Consider the following 14,078-nt stretch of genomic DNA (forward strand, 5'->3'; position numbering starts at 1 on the left):
GCCAGCTTCCAGATACCATTGTTGTGGAGGATAACGAATAATCATGAGCTGCGGGGCGCAGTGTTGTAGGCATGTCTTCATCCCCAATATCGACATCTTCTAGCGGTGTACCGTCATCCGAAGGGGGAGAACTGGACATTTCGAGCCGGCTCTGTCATCCACTCAGGGGCAGGGGTGGGATTGCCTTATATACTAATTCTGTTTTGTCTGGAAGCTACCGTAACTCTTGAGAAACTTGACCTTGAATATCAGGCAGAGTGGAAGATGCGTCGAGGTATATATCGCATGCCCAGGTGTTCTAACAGAGGAATATTTCGGATGTGCAGGTGTTCTAACGAAGCTACTGCTACTTAGGATAGTAGTTTGGAGATATGGTTGGAGTCCTCCATGGCGCCGCAGGAGCCGCACGGCTTTGATGTTCGTGACGGCCTGTACAACTTTACCAGTTGGTGCTATTTTTGTAATCGTACGCTATTATTTATTACAGGAGATTGATAACAGAGACGTGAAATACCAATGCCTAATTGTTGATACTTGATACTACTTAACTACTGAATATCAACTAAGAAGTTATTACCGTAATAACACCAGCAACGTCGCTGAGTTCATTTTTCATTGTAACCAGCCAATCATTCAGCTGCTCAGCCATTCAACCAAAGTGCCACCAGCCATCACAATTTACCTACTAATAATATTACAATATATAATCCTTTACATTCAGCCACACGTAATCGAGCATGGCATAATCAGAAAGACTGCGCCCCACGCCTAAGTAAACTAATGCTCAGAAAAATTAGTGTGTGCCCCCCTACTATCAAACTGTCGTCTGTGAATAACTTTCAGACGCTGTTAGCGAAAAGGGCAATATCACAATGATTTATTCGGGACGACGCATAATAATGTCCGACGAAAGTGATTATTAGATTTCGTCGGTGATAAGGAGCGTGTCGCAACGAAAAGAAAGAAGAGGAAGCCGGTTAAAGTCTGCTTTTGTTCTGCTATGGTTAGGGTTTTCAGCCATCTGACTTTAGCCACGTGAGCTCCTAGGACAATGAGAATAAAAATGGACGATGACATCTCGATAGTAGATTGTGCGCTAACGGCGGACCGCGATTTACAGAAGAAATGTTGCTCGGGAAACATTTTCGATTGTGCAGGGTACTACTTTCAGCGGCAACTCATGAAAGCGTGAAGGCGCAAAGTACAGTTTTGGGTGCCCTCGCTCCATTTCAACATAAGACAGAGCGGGATCCCCTACCATTAAGCGTTATACAGGTAGGTCGTGTTAATTTTCGACTCTCCACATTTGCAACTGTGGTCATGATAGATAACTAATATCTTGTCTAGCTCAAAAAGAATACTTTGAATGTCACGGCGAACTTCACACAAACTTTTCTAAGGCTAATGAATCCGCAACGATAATCTACGAACACGTTGGCCATACTGAATCGCAGATGTTCCACATGACCCAGGACATGCAAGACTACATCAGAGCACATAAACGGCTTTCTCCACGTCAAATTTATCAAAATTTGATCCAAATGACCAACAAAGATTTCGAGCATAGTGAAGTGCAAATCATCACTCACAAGGCAGGAGGTCTACAACTTCTGGCTTTCCCTGACCAGGCGAATGGCAAAGGGACGCTGCGGATGATTTCAGATCCGCTCAGCTTCTAGTGGCAGAGCAAGACGGCTATGAATTGATTCAAGGACTTCAAGAGCCTGGGATTTCCTTGGCCATTGTTACATCTTGTTTCAGGGATCGCCAGAAGTTCGACCTTCGACAGCACCAAAATGACGGAAGTCTTCGTCGACTCTACATTTAGCACACAGCACAAACAAGCACGGATTTGATCTCTACTGTGTTCTCCCTGAGTATAATCTAGTATCCCTAGTATCCCTACCGTTATCGTACATTTTACTGGCCCGGTGTCCAAGCAGATGGCAAGAGGGGATCGCGGTTAACGGAGTGGTTCATGGCATTGCGAATGCAGGCTTGAAGCCAAATGTTGTCCACACCGACAAAGATTTTGCAGGTATTAACTTTATGCTAATTTTACACTGATAATACTTCAGATTCCTAATCCATGTTGTGACAGAGGTAACAGTGGCCAGTCTCGCCTTTGGGAGAAGCAGCAGTGCACATAATCACCACCTTTGTTTGTGGCACAGCCTGCGCGCAATCGATCACATATCACAGGTAAAGTGAAAGCCAGGGGTGCTGAATCAATTGATATTGCAAGGAAGTCCACGACAAAGGCAGCTCTCCCTCGTGATCTGCACTTTTGTGTGACGAGACGGAGGGGATACTGTCAAAAGGAGAGACCAAACAATGCACGGCTGGTCAGGCGCGAGATCTTCGTACTATGACTAAGCGTCATCTCCTGAGGCAATTTCTATTGGCTAAAGTTGTCGTCGATAAAGCAAACGCGCCGGAGAATATCCTGTGTCAGAACTACGAAGACATTCATGCATCCTCGATCAAAGAGATGCTTGAATACTGCAGCTCTATTGATCAGCCGAAACTCTTCTGATACTCAATTGGTATCGACCTAGCTTCGGCAATGTAGGGTCTCGATGGGAGATCGCCTCTTTTGCGGCAGGCCGGGATCGAATACTATACCGATTTCGCGCACTACAATGCGCTTGGAAAGGAAGAAGGATTACGCCTCCCATTTGACTAGACCGAGGCTTGATTTACCTTGTTACATCATTTGGACCGGTTTAGTTCACTCTCGGCTTCACCTGTATTTACAGGTTGATGGAGGACGCGAGAAACCAAGTTTATACGAGGATTTCGTCCATTTATGGTGAAAGTGTGCAGACATCGTTGATGACTACGTGATAAATCAACACGACGAGCTCATCATTCAGACAAAAATCAATGGGTTTGTAACTGTCCTTTCATTTTTAACTCTCCAATTTGCAGTCGAAAAAAAAATTGTGCCCCTATTATTTTGAGCTCGTTCAACTTATTAACAACCGTGATACTGTTGTTTTGGAAGCCATGGCAACACTTGGTATGTCCGTTGTTGGCCAAGAAAAAGGTTGACAACAGTTAGAAGAAAGAGCAAGTGTTGACGGGCAGCATCATGTCATCCTTGAAGGATATTATGCACCCAGCAGTCACTGCCCAGGGTGCTGCAATAACAAAACTTGTGGATGTCAAGAAGGTAGAGGCTGAAATTATGAAGCTAGAGGCTGAAGGTGTATTGAAAGACAAAGAGCTCCCGTTGGCAGAGAAGAGGGCAGAAGTTCTCCGACTTGAGCTGGCACTTTTAGCAGCGCAGAGAAAGGAACATAAATAGCTCCAGTTTGCCGACGGTCTTTCTTTCTGATACAGTTTTGTATTTCGCTTTACACGTAATGTAATCTGATTAAATATTTTCCTGTCCAACTGTTATACTCTGCACCCGTAGGATAGCTTCCTTTAGTCTATTCCGCATTTCCTTTCCTTCCTTGAGCTCTTGTGTACGTTCTTGAGTGCTTATGATAGCTGCATCTTCGTCCCTCACTTCCATTTCTGGCGCCCCACCTTCCTCGATTTGTTGGGATCTCCCGGACATAAGAAAATCGTCTCTGTCAAGGCCAAGAGAATCCTCGTGGATGAGAGCAAAGTTGTGGAGGATGATGCATGCACGAATCCAGGATGAAGCATATCTGAGGGACTTCGCATTATTGATAAGTGTGCGCAATTCCTTAAGGCTCTGGAACCTTCCTTTAAGGTAACCATTGCAATGTTCAGAACATATGCGAATCGGGGACAAGACAAGGTTAAAATATGCATTTTGAGGAGAGTCCTTCTCTGGTGACTTGAAGGGCGTGACCAGCCATTTGTACAGAGGATAGCCCGAGTCTGCCCAGCACATCTCATTATCTTGGAGTAGATTATTTCGCATTTGAAACAACCTCATCTGCTACCAGCTGTCAGGCCGAAAGCCCGGCAATCCCACAACATATTCTATTCTTCTTCCATCAGGAGTGCAGACAAGCCCACAGGAGTGTGAGCCATTGAACACTCATTTCCAGCAAGGTTAATTCATAACCAACTAAGGCATATATTTAGTAACAGTCAAATTCATGGTAATTTGAAATTGAAATTGGAAGGACACAACATAAATAGCCCATCAACTGTGTCTTAATGGTCACCGTTTATCTGTCTTGCCAAAGCACAAGTACTTGTCGTAAGGACCCTATGTAGAGCTCGAACCAGGAGAGTGCGAGTAGATAGGATGGCCATTGAACAGGCTAAAGCCGACGTGCAGACTATGTCAGCTTTTTTTGTGCAGTACTCTAAATTGGACGAGCACGTATTAACGACGCGTTTACAGGGTACGCGTTGTTTACTTTTGGCGTTAACAATAATGAGAAGTGAGAATCAGACTGGAGTTTCAGCCCGTCGAGCCGATTATAAGTAATTAATATATAACCCTAACCCTGGTAAAAAATCAATAATCAGCAAAACTGATTTTTGGGTTGAAAGCCCCTAGTACTCCAGACGATAAATTCGTCTAGTCTCACTCTGGCTAACCATGCGTCTCCTACAAACGAGAACGTTTGCCACCAGTCTGCTTTTGGTATAGTGCAGAGGTTGTTGCGTCGGTACGACTCGGTACCTAAAAATGTAGGAATAAGGGGCTTGTGTCACAAGGGTTGAGAAAAGCGGCGTGTGTGAAGATGAGGTAGAACGGAGGGTATGGGGTAACGGGATGGCTTTAACTGGCCGGCTCTGTTCGGTCTTCCGATTTCAACCCACAGTTTTTCCCGCAATGGGCTGTACCAGAAGTAAAAGAGCAATGGAACGTGAAGACCAGAGCAAGCAGGCTCTATTTGCCCTGCAAAATAATGGGTGTAGCAGTATTAATGCCGCTGCTGCTGCTCAAACTTTTCTGATGTATTAAGACAATATATACAGGACAAGAATGCTACCACAAAATAGGATCTAACTACCCCCTAGCAACATTTTTACGACGGCGCTGGCTTCTTGTAACTGGTCTTGTGGTGACTGCAGGAGAAGACAAAGGCGAGGCCGGTATTGGTGGAGGCGACTCTGTGACTGATATCGACGACATTTCAGGCAATATCTGGCTTCCAGACTTTGCGTCCTCAGCATCTTTCTTTGTACCGGACCAGACGCCAGCAATTAGAATAGCATTAGTCGCGACTACAACAAACGAGCTCAGTTTGGTGCTTGGGAAGGTGTTCCAAGCCCACTCCTCTGCCGCCCAAACCACAACTTGCATGAGCGGGTTCCATGCTGTGATGGACAGCAGATACGGCAGACTCCACGCAAACCACGAGTAAAACTGATAATGCAATGAGCGCGCACATAGTACGCCAATAAGGTTGCACGTGAGGAGCGTCTTAAGAATATACTCCGGGGTCATCTTTGTCAGTATTGCATTGTGAACAGCGGGTGGTCGTGGGGACGGGAATGCAATCGTTTGGATAATGTTGATGATATTCATATCGGACGGTCTACGACACATTAGAATCTGGCACCGCAAATCAAAGTCAAACAATTGGAACTTACTTAATCCATCTGGTAAATACGAAGAATAGCAGCAGCAACCCTTGAATAATGAGTAAAGTCTGCGCAAACTCAGCAGTGAGGAACACAGCCTCATCGATGAATCTCCAATTGACGGTCCACTTATACAAAAACATTCTATTAAAATCAAACGCCCGCGTCACGTATGAGAAGAAGAACTTGCTGGTGAACGGATACGCGACGATAATCTGAAATATATTCACGCGTCAGTGCTTCTCAAGACCTTAGATAATCATATTGGCGCGCACCTGTACTTGCAACATAAACAACGCGGCCCGAAACACCCTTGGTCCGAGTGCTTGCAAGAGAATGACACCTGCACCGGGAAGGAACAAGAGGACGTTCATTTTGATGCTTACGGCGAAGCTGTAGATTATGGAGCCGAGTAACCAGTAGTGATTTTGCCACGCGAAGACTGAGAGATAGGCTATTAAAATGGCAAATGTGTCATTGAAGAGACGCAGCATATAGATACTATGAAGACGCTTTGAGAGGATCACTAGCGGAAATGCATACAATGGAGCCTGGCATAAGACTATTAGAATTCGCAATTCAAAATCGCGACCAAAATTTGCGACCCACCTTCGCGTTGATGTAGAGCTTAAACACCAGCGCCAAAGTGACCAAATAGAGTCCTGCAAATAATATTCGAGCACGGAAAATATTCTCGCCATTACTTGTAAGCTTGTAAAGTATACTGAAGATATACACGTGTCCGGCCGGGTACCTAATTGCCTGTGTCAGTTCTGATGCTCTGAGACCACCGAAACGAGCCGCATACACAAGAGGTCCAGTTCCTCCTCGGAGTTTCTGACTTTATTAGTCCAATGAAATTGAATCAATGTAGCATACATACCGCATAGTCTCGCTCTCCATTGAGGTATAGCTCTACCTGCTGCATGTACGTTTTCCAGTCAATCTCAGTGTCTAAAAGCACATTAGCCACAGATCCAAACCATACAAGGCTCAATCAATTCAAAACTCACAGGGAACCTTCATGACGATGAGACCCGAGAGTAGCAGATCAGCAAACCAGAGGAAACAGGCTACCTTCCCGGCGTGCTTTGTTCCTGTAGCCAGGTCCCAAGAGCGAGACCCGAGAGTACGCAGATGCATGGCGCCGGACGCGTCGCCGTCGACTAGTCGAATATAGCAAGCACAACAGACAGAATACCGAGCACCAGACGCTGCTGTTTGGTGAAAATAGTGCGGGCTATCGCGCCCACTTTGTGTTTTTGTTCTTGTTGCACTTCACCGCCGAAAAATAATTTTGGCATGGAAGAGCCGGCGCCGCAGAAGATCGTAGATGTTGGCGCGAACCTTACTAGCCGCGGCACAAAGCTTTTGCAGCTTGGTGGGGGACGCCCAGCGAAAATCCTCTCAGAGGCTCGGAATACCCGCTCGTCAGCCTTCAACAGCGCCCGATCTCGTATGTAATACACACGGAAGGCAGCCAAAGCTAGTTTACTGAGTCTTGCTTATATAGTACGTATTACATTACAGCAGCTGATCTTGCAGGTTGTATGTGTCCACGACTTGGATCAGCGGTCTTTTCTATGATCGCTGTAACGGCTGCGCTTGTCAGCTGGCGTCCGACTAGTAGCGCCACGGTCTTGCGCAGTAGCATACGAGTTGTTGTATCCGACACAAATGCTATGAAACGGTTGATACAAATGCTATTATATTAGACAGACCGGAAACAATACGCAACCAATTCCAAATCTCTTAGACAGCCATGCAAGTCCTATGCACCCGGATAGAGGCAGATTCATGGCTAAGTATTTCATACCAATCTTTCTATGAACGGAGCAATCCAAAGGCATATTATGCCAGTAATAATTGTATAAATATCCTGCCACGCCGCTTGATGTTGAGAATAGGCCATTCACTGTGTAGAAGTCGTATCTCTCGACACTTGCCTTCTATGCGACCTAACTTCCTTCATCATATTGTTCCACTGCAACATTTCTACTGCTCTCCTGGCTTCTTGACATTATTTGCAACAATCTTAATTTTATCCGCTACAATCGCCTCATTGCCCTCCATCTTAAAGTGCACGTCTAGAATAATAAATGTCCATACGTCGTCGCAGAATCTATAAGTGTCAAGGTGGCCCTATCCCTCAGTTAGTCACTGCCCAATATATCTATGGCTCCATGGCCAACCTTGAACGACAGTCTCGTTGACTTGACTTTTTCCGTTAACGCTTCACTTATACTGCGGTCGAACTAATGCACATTGTTAGTACTGCCAGTCATCTCAACAAGAACGATATGGGCCGCCCTGAGTCGCATACTGTGGATAATATCTTCATAGCAAGCTGTGGCTGAATTTTGGAGTCTCTACAAACACAGCCATGATCAGTACTACTTCTATAAACTCATAGGGACGCTATTCGTACTTGATCAATTCATCTAGCGAATCGATCAGAGCCACGCCAATACTACAGACGGTCAGCACTCCTCCGCACTGAGTAAAAGAGCCATATAGCCTATCCTCCAAAACTTCAGTAACGTACCTGCTTCGGCGGTATAACTCGTAATAAACATTACTTGCGCTCATGTTGCAAACTTCCCTGACTCGAAAGCAATAGAACCAACCACGACCGGATCAGCTGATAACTCCGTTATGTTACTGGTACTCGACACGAAGAATTAATCAACGCTCAAGAAATAATGTCAATATAAAAGCCTTCTAGTACAAAACAGGTCTAGAATAAAGACACATCTGCAGTGAAGTGGACTTAAACAATAGAGATAGATTGATGATCAAAGTAGCTGAAAGCAGCGGCAACTGCTTATCACGTGATTCATAAGTAGCTGTCTATCCTACATTTACATCCGTATATGTACAGACAATGAGTATATAGTTTTTTTATAAATTTGTATGTACTCGCCGATGCCACACGATATTATAGATACGCCCTAAATGTCAAAACGATTTGCCGGCTCGGCACAACCAGGATGAAACTTTATTAAATTTCAGTCAATGCCTTGGTGGCTTAGTTGGTTAAAGCGTGAGTCTCATATTTGTGTGTCATCTCAAGGTCGTGGGTTCGACTCCCTCCCGAGGCAATTTTTTAAAATTTTGGTCGATTGTCCTATTTGGTTACTGAGTCTGATTTGCAATTGTTGATTGAGAAGGTTTGATTGATTTTGCAATTGGAGGGCTATATTTACACCTTAGGGCTGTGAATTAATTAGGTCTGTGGCACTGCATTTAGCCGACGCTAAGATACAGCCCAGTAATCAAACATGAGAGTGAATTCCACTACAAACATTATTACAACCTTGTCAACGATGGAACCTGTGACTCAATAGCACAGTCAAACCAACAACAAATACAGAAATTAAACATGCAACAGCCCCCCTTTGTGTGATGTACAACTATGGCTCATTGTTTAACTCAATCGTATCAAACAAACCATAACAAACACAAGTTTATGCGCTAATTTCATACTTTTGATACATGTCGATGACTTTCAGGACTTCCTTCTCACTGCCAAGGAAAATTCCGCTTCGGTCGTGGATGTGCTTTGGCACTATGTCGAGAATGCGTTGCGTGCCTGTGGTAGCAAGACCCCCAGCCTGCTCGACCAAGAATGCCATAGGGAAGCACTCGTAAAGTAGACGGAGCTTGCCATTTTTACTTTTCGAGTCGGAGGGATAGGCGAAAATGCCTCCGTAAAGTAGCGTTCGGTGCATGTCGGCAACCATAGAACCAATATATCGGGAAGAGTATGGTTTCAGTCCTTCGGAAGGGTACTTGAGGTTGTGGAAGTACTCCTGAGTAGGCTTGTCCCAGTAAACTGTGTTACCTTCGTTGACGGAGTAAATTGATCGCTTCTTGGGAATTTTCATGTCCGGATGTGTAAGGATAAACTCGCCAAGCGCTGTGTCCAGTGTGAAGCCATTGACGCCGTTACCAGTCGTGAGGACCAAGTTGGCAGACGCACCATACATGGTGTAGCCAGCAGCAATCATCTCGGTACCGGGTCTCAACACGTCGCTCACGCCTCCAGTTGATCCCGGTTGCTAGATAGCAGTCAGTACGACATCACAGAATAGTTGCTCTACAATCTAAAAATACTTACTAGTTTATATACACCAAAGATGGTTCCGACCGAGACACCAGCATCCAAGTTAGACGAGCCATCAATGGGATCGCAGACAACGCAGTATTTTCCATCACCTTCAAACACTATGATCTCCTCCTGCTCTTCCGAAACAAGGACTTTAACTTTTCCGCTTGCACGCATAGCGTTGATGAAGATCTCGTCGCCGATGACATCAAGCTTCTTTTGGTCATCGCCGGTGGAGTTCGTCGCGCCAGCAAGACCGATGAGGTTCACCAGCGTTGCTCGTCGAATGTTGTGTGATATGAACTTGAACGCGAATTGAAGGCTGTTGAGGAGGAGAGTGAAGTCACCAGTAGCTTGAGTAGCATATCGGCCCTGCTCGGTGAGGATGAAGCGGGTAAGGGTGATGATGTCTGTCTTGATCTCATTTAGACTGTCGCCGCCGCCCGCGCCGGTGGTCGTGAATCCAGTGCCGTTACCGTTCATTGCGGAGAGAGGACGTGGTAGGAAAGGACTGGAGAATCGTAAGTGTAAAGGGGCCAGCAATATGCGGAGCGCAAAGTATATTATATGGGCTGAGCATAGTCGTCGCAATAAAGAAGCAAAAAACTGGGGTTCCGGCAGTGACCATTGTTCTTGAGCAGCTCGCAAGCGGATGAAGGGCACGCCCCGCGGGATGGGCATAAATCCAAGTTGCATATCGGATGCGGCGGAAGTGCACAATATGGATGCGGTTTACGGCTGCAAGCATTACGATCAACTGTGTCTACCCCATATTTTCACGGTCAGCACTCGGGCGACGCCCGAGGATGACAAACCCGATATTATGGTGTTAGTTACACGGCGGTAAAAAGCAGCTAAGCTGGGTCGTACGTGGTGTAAATGCTCCGAAACAGGGCGGTACCATCGATCCGGAGCGCTGCCGGAGTGTCTGTCGGTTGTCGGTAAATTTGACCCTTGAAACTCCGACTCAAACTTGAACCCGAATTAACCCTCGCGTAGAGGACAACCAAACCAGAACCGCTACATTGGTAATTATTGGTGTGCTCTATTTCACAATTATAAATTAGAACTCGCTGCGTACACAGCTAGTATATTGCACATCTTGCAGCTCCGACAGGTGGACCGGAAGCCAGAGTTGGGAGGCCACATTGCCGGAGAGCTCGGCGACCTTAGCAGAACCGCACGATGTTTCTTCCTGCCGCATTTTGCATTGGCGCTGTGTTGCGACTACTCCGTCGGAAGCTTGGGAAGAGCGCAACTGTCTTGGTGCTGCAATCATCCCGTTCGGTTGTCCCTTCTGACGCTCACTCTTACGTAGAATAGCCATTGGTGCGACTAACTAGTCAGTTCCTAGTGGCATTTAGCGGCCCATTCTTCCCACGTTATGTCCGCTTGCCAATCCGATAATCAGCTTCAGCTGGTCGCGGTTGCCCGGCTAACATGGAGGCGGCCCTGAGTGATTATTTGCGGCCACTGTTATATCGTTGTTACGTTCAGCCGGAATCATATAGCAGGTTGTTTACGTGCTGTTGGTGCTGTTGGTCGGCTTCTATCGCTGCTACTTCCGTCTAATGACTCCAATCGCTACTTCAGTATTTAGAATCTGATTTCCAGGCGACTACTACTGAGCGGCATTGATTTATTCTCGATCCTTGAAGTAGATGGCCACGGCTATCGACGACTGTCGCTGTCGGCTTCTCTATTAAGTGTACATGAATACAGCTAAACTGTTGCAGGGAGTTCTTTCCCTGTGTATCGTTTTCTGATCAATATGTGAAATGTTCTCCAGAGGCAATAATAAATATCTAAGTACGCACTCCGTTCGTTTCGATAGGAACGATTGAATGAACAGTGGGCCCTGTTTCGTATTCACTCCTTTATACAAGTATCTTTCGGAAGAAACTCTGAGCGACTGGGCTGATCCATGGCGACCGTCGCCCACGTTGCATCCATCTTATGCTGGACTTTACACTGAGCGCTGGAAATGTAAGGACTACGCACCTCCATGACACTAAGCATAAACTTCACAATACCCTAACCCAAACCTTGTTGACGCAAAGCTTGGGACGCGTTCAAACACTGCCACAGACCAGGTCCTACCCGTTTATTTTCGTCCCCATCTTCGATCTACCAAAAATGCCACGTCAAAGGAAAGGTAAAAAAGCTGAAGAGGATGACGTTCACCAGCCTGAATCCAACGAGCAGGCAGACGCCGACGACGATGAGGAAGATAATCAACCCCCGACCGCAATCGATCCATACCAAGTTCTACACGTGGGGCCTACCGCAACGGCCGCAGATGTCAAGAAGGCGTATCGTCGGTTAGCATTACTGCATCATCCCGACAAAGTTGGTCCCGACAAACGTGCTGATGCACATAATAAGTTTCAGGAAATTGTGTTTGCCTATGGAGTGTTAAGTGATGCCGAAAGACGGAAGGCATATGATGCTACTGGGAGCTTGGAGTATACGAGTGTAGAGGGGTTTGGGTGGAAAGAGTATTTTGATGAGATGTATAACAAAGCTGTCACGAAGGAGATGATTGAAGAGGATAAGAAGCAATACAGAGGTGCGTTTGATGTCTGCCCACATGGGTTCTTAACCACTCGAGCTAACTGGGAGATAGAGTCTGGCGAAGAGCGAGAGGATATACTACGGTTTTACACAGAGTCCAAGGGTGATTTAGACGTTGTCTTTGAGAATGTCGTGCACTCTAGCGTTCTTGAGGACGAGTCAAGATTCCGTGGTATCATCGACGACGCCATCAGTAAACGAGAAGTGAAATCGTACAAGAAGTACACTGGCGAATCTACGGCTACAAAGTCTGCGCGCAGAAAAGCAGCTAAGAAGGAAGAGCAAGAAGCTGAAGAGTTGGCAACCGTGTTAGGTATCGGAAAGAAGGTTATGAATGGAGGTGAGGATGAACTGGGTGAATTGATTCGGAAACGAAGCGCCGCCAGAATGAATAATTTCCTGGACGATCTAGAGAAGAAATACTCGTCCTCAGGCAGCATAAAGAAGAGTAAGGAAACTTCAGGCGCCATGCCCAGTGAGGAAGAGTTCCGTGCTACGCAGAAGAAGATTGGGAAGCGAAGAAAACATTGACCTGCACGATAGAAGTGTTGAAACGACTACTTGCATTATATACTGTAATTCAGACAAATAAATAAAGAAATAATAGTAAATACGCAAACCTACAAATCGAGTTAGAATATATCTATCTTGTACTGCTAATAAAGAACACCGCAACCAATAAATGAAGTTTATTTCAGTCTCAAGCCGAGTCACCGGCTATTTCATCATCGCCAAGTATCTTATGGCGCAGTCGACCGTCGTGAGATAAAATAAGAGATCATCATCGAAAACTAAATTACTCCTTGCAATGCTGGCAGAAAGATGTCTTACCTCTGTCATGTACACTCTCTTCAGTAGTGACACACACAAGGGATATTGACAATAAAGTCCTACTATGACGTGAGCAACTGTTTTCGTGTCCGACGGCAACATGAAGTATGCATTATACACATCAGAAAAAAGCTATCTTCAATGAAATACTCTGACATATGCTTGTCAAATTTTATTTAATCTCATCCTTTGGGTTATGCAAACAGTTAAAGCATAAGAAGGGAGCATACCTAAGCCCAAACTGCTTAGAAATTTGTATCGCCGAAATTATAGTACCTATAGAATTATAAGCCTGAAGCCGACTTGCATGCGAGAGCCATAATCACAGAAATTAGAAATCAGTAGCGTAGGTTTTCTAAGCCTACTAGACGCATGTTCGCTCATGTTCCACTTCACTGAAGTGGTCAGTGCCCAGTGCAAAGACTCATCCCATAGATCAAATGAGCAAAACGGGGTATAATTACCATTGTTCGCACCTATCTTACAAATATTAGTCACCTTTACACAAATTACAGTCAAGAGCGTCAACATGTAACAATTTGGCAGGCTTATCAGAAGAGGTGCCAAAACTTTGTCGACATGAAAATTCAGTCGGTAATTTCCAGCTTGAGTTTCGTAGATCATCACCTAGACTGCCGAATGCACATATGAAGCTCGATCGAAATATAACATACCAAAATCTTCGGAAGAAAATGTTATTGTTCCTATATGAAATATACTTCCAGTCATTAGCGATGTAAGCAAAAATTTTCCGAACAGTGCAATAACAGCGCTCATGCGAAGGGTAAACTCAATAGTCAGCCTGACATGCAAAATCGTTCCGATCATTTTAGAATCACATACTCTAGTTTGAAAGCGATGGTTTGGTCATCATTATATTGAGACGTGCAATCGCACACCGTGAACTTGCATGTGCGAAAACATGAAGATAGAAAACTTACCAGAATCAATGACTATAAGTAATTGGTACAGAACGTCCACCTCAGCAAAATCAAACAGCCTGGTTATGTTGCTGGCGCGGAAATAGTTCCGTTGTATC

At 45.4% G+C, this 14,078-nt stretch overlaps 6 protein-coding genes and 1 non-coding gene across 7 annotated transcripts; 3 read left to right on the forward strand and 4 right to left on the reverse strand.

Moving 5' to 3' along the window:
* Positions 1-1,063: 1,063 nt before the first annotated feature.
* Positions 1,064-2,536, forward strand: V1508DRAFT_455731 (uncharacterized protein; the record flags this gene model as incomplete). The annotated part of the gene is made up of 7 exons (XM_066942625.1): positions 1,064-1,188; positions 1,244-1,275; positions 1,348-1,599; positions 1,629-1,805; positions 1,829-2,038; positions 2,102-2,202; positions 2,300-2,536. 7 exons carry the CDS (start codon positions 1,064-1,066, stop codon positions 2,534-2,536), a joined length of 1,134 nt encoding a protein of 377 aa, XP_066795958.1.
* Positions 2,537-4,845: 2,309 nt separating this feature from the next.
* On the reverse strand, positions 4,846-6,880 carry V1508DRAFT_417160 (ALG3 protein-domain-containing protein). The gene is made up of 7 exons (XM_066940306.1): positions 6,540-6,880; positions 6,410-6,480; positions 6,335-6,363; positions 6,136-6,280; positions 5,802-6,077; positions 5,536-5,741; positions 4,846-5,480 (listed from the first exon to the last, which is right to left on the reverse strand). The coding sequence occupies exons 1-7, from the start codon at positions 6,667-6,669 to the stop codon at positions 4,949-4,951; spliced, it is 1,389 nt and encodes a 462-aa protein (XP_066795959.1). The 5' UTR covers positions 6,670-6,880; the 3' UTR covers positions 4,846-4,948.
* Positions 6,881-7,038: 158 nt separating this feature from the next.
* On the reverse strand, positions 7,039-8,397 carry V1508DRAFT_417167 (transcription initiation factor IIA, gamma subunit, helical domain-containing protein). Its single transcript, XM_066940307.1, has 5 exons — positions 8,072-8,397; positions 7,955-7,996; positions 7,850-7,895; positions 7,719-7,781; positions 7,039-7,668 (listed from the first exon to the last, which is right to left on the reverse strand). The coding sequence occupies exons 1-5, from the start codon at positions 8,113-8,115 to the stop codon at positions 7,522-7,524; spliced, it is 342 nt and encodes a 113-aa protein (XP_066795960.1). The 5' UTR covers positions 8,116-8,397; the 3' UTR covers positions 7,039-7,521.
* Positions 8,398-8,543: 146 nt separating this feature from the next.
* V1508DRAFT_t46 lies at positions 8,544-8,627 on the forward strand. The gene has a single exon. It is a non-coding gene; the product is annotated as a tRNA-Met (tRNA).
* Positions 8,628-8,993: 366 nt separating this feature from the next.
* On the reverse strand, positions 8,994-10,117 carry V1508DRAFT_397407 (fructose-1,6-bisphosphatase class 1/Sedoheputulose-1,7-bisphosphatase; the record flags this gene model as incomplete). Its single annotated transcript, XM_066938147.1, has 2 exons — positions 8,994-9,587; positions 9,647-10,117. The coding sequence occupies 2 exons, from the start codon at positions 10,115-10,117 to the stop codon at positions 8,994-8,996; spliced, it is 1,065 nt and encodes a 354-aa protein (XP_066795961.1).
* Positions 10,118-11,659: 1,542 nt separating this feature from the next.
* On the forward strand, positions 11,660-12,810 carry V1508DRAFT_417173 (uncharacterized protein). Its single transcript, XM_066940308.1, has 2 exons — positions 11,660-12,203; positions 12,261-12,810. The coding sequence occupies exons 1-2, from the start codon at positions 11,771-11,773 to the stop codon at positions 12,737-12,739; spliced, it is 912 nt and encodes a 303-aa protein (XP_066795962.1). The 5' UTR covers positions 11,660-11,770; the 3' UTR covers positions 12,740-12,810.
* Positions 12,811-13,315: 505 nt separating this feature from the next.
* On the reverse strand, positions 13,316-13,867 carry V1508DRAFT_432520 (uncharacterized protein; the record flags this gene model as incomplete). Its single annotated transcript, XM_066941954.1, has 3 exons — positions 13,316-13,515; positions 13,538-13,666; positions 13,714-13,867. The coding sequence occupies 3 exons, from the start codon at positions 13,865-13,867 to the stop codon at positions 13,316-13,318; spliced, it is 483 nt and encodes a 160-aa protein (XP_066795963.1).
* Between the last annotated feature and the right edge of the window lie 211 nt (positions 13,868-14,078).

The sequence above is a fragment of the Lipomyces doorenjongii genome (assembly GCF_038497915.1).
Source record: "Lipomyces doorenjongii strain NRRL Y-27504 unplaced genomic scaffold V1508scaffold_23, whole genome shotgun sequence".
NCBI lineage: Eukaryota > Fungi > Ascomycota > Lipomycetes > Lipomycetales > Lipomycetaceae > Lipomyces > Lipomyces doorenjongii.

Coding starts and splice junctions, on each gene's coding strand:
- V1508DRAFT_417167 (XM_066940307.1), bottom strand. CDS start 8,115: ATGAGCGCAAGTAATGTTTATTACGAGTTATACCGCCGAAGCAG. Junction 7,997..8,071: donor GAGTTATACCGCCGAAGCAG/GTACGTTACTGA, acceptor GACCGTCTGTAG/TATTGGCGTGGCTCTGATCG. Junction 7,782..7,849: donor CTATGAAGATATTATCCACA/GTATGCGACTCA, acceptor AATGTGCATTAG/TTCGACCGCAGTATAAGTGA.
- V1508DRAFT_417173 (XM_066940308.1), top strand. CDS start 11,771: ATGCCACGTCAAAGGAAAGGTAAAAAAGCTGAAGAGGATGACGTTCAC. Junction 12,204..12,260: donor GGATAAGAAGCAATACAGAG/GTGCGTTTGATG, acceptor ACTGGGAGATAG/AGTCTGGCGAAGAGCGAGAG.
- V1508DRAFT_417160 (XM_066940306.1), bottom strand. CDS start 6,669: ATGCATCTGCGTACTCTCGGGTCTCGCTCTTGGGACCTGGCTACAGGA. Junction 6,364..6,409: donor ATGGAGAGCGAGACTATGCG/GTATGTATGCTA, acceptor TAATAAAGTCAG/AAACTCCGAGGAGGAACTGG. Junction 6,078..6,135: donor AGCTCTACATCAACGCGAAG/GTGGGTCGCAAA, acceptor GTCTTATGCCAG/GCTCCATTGTATGCATTTCC.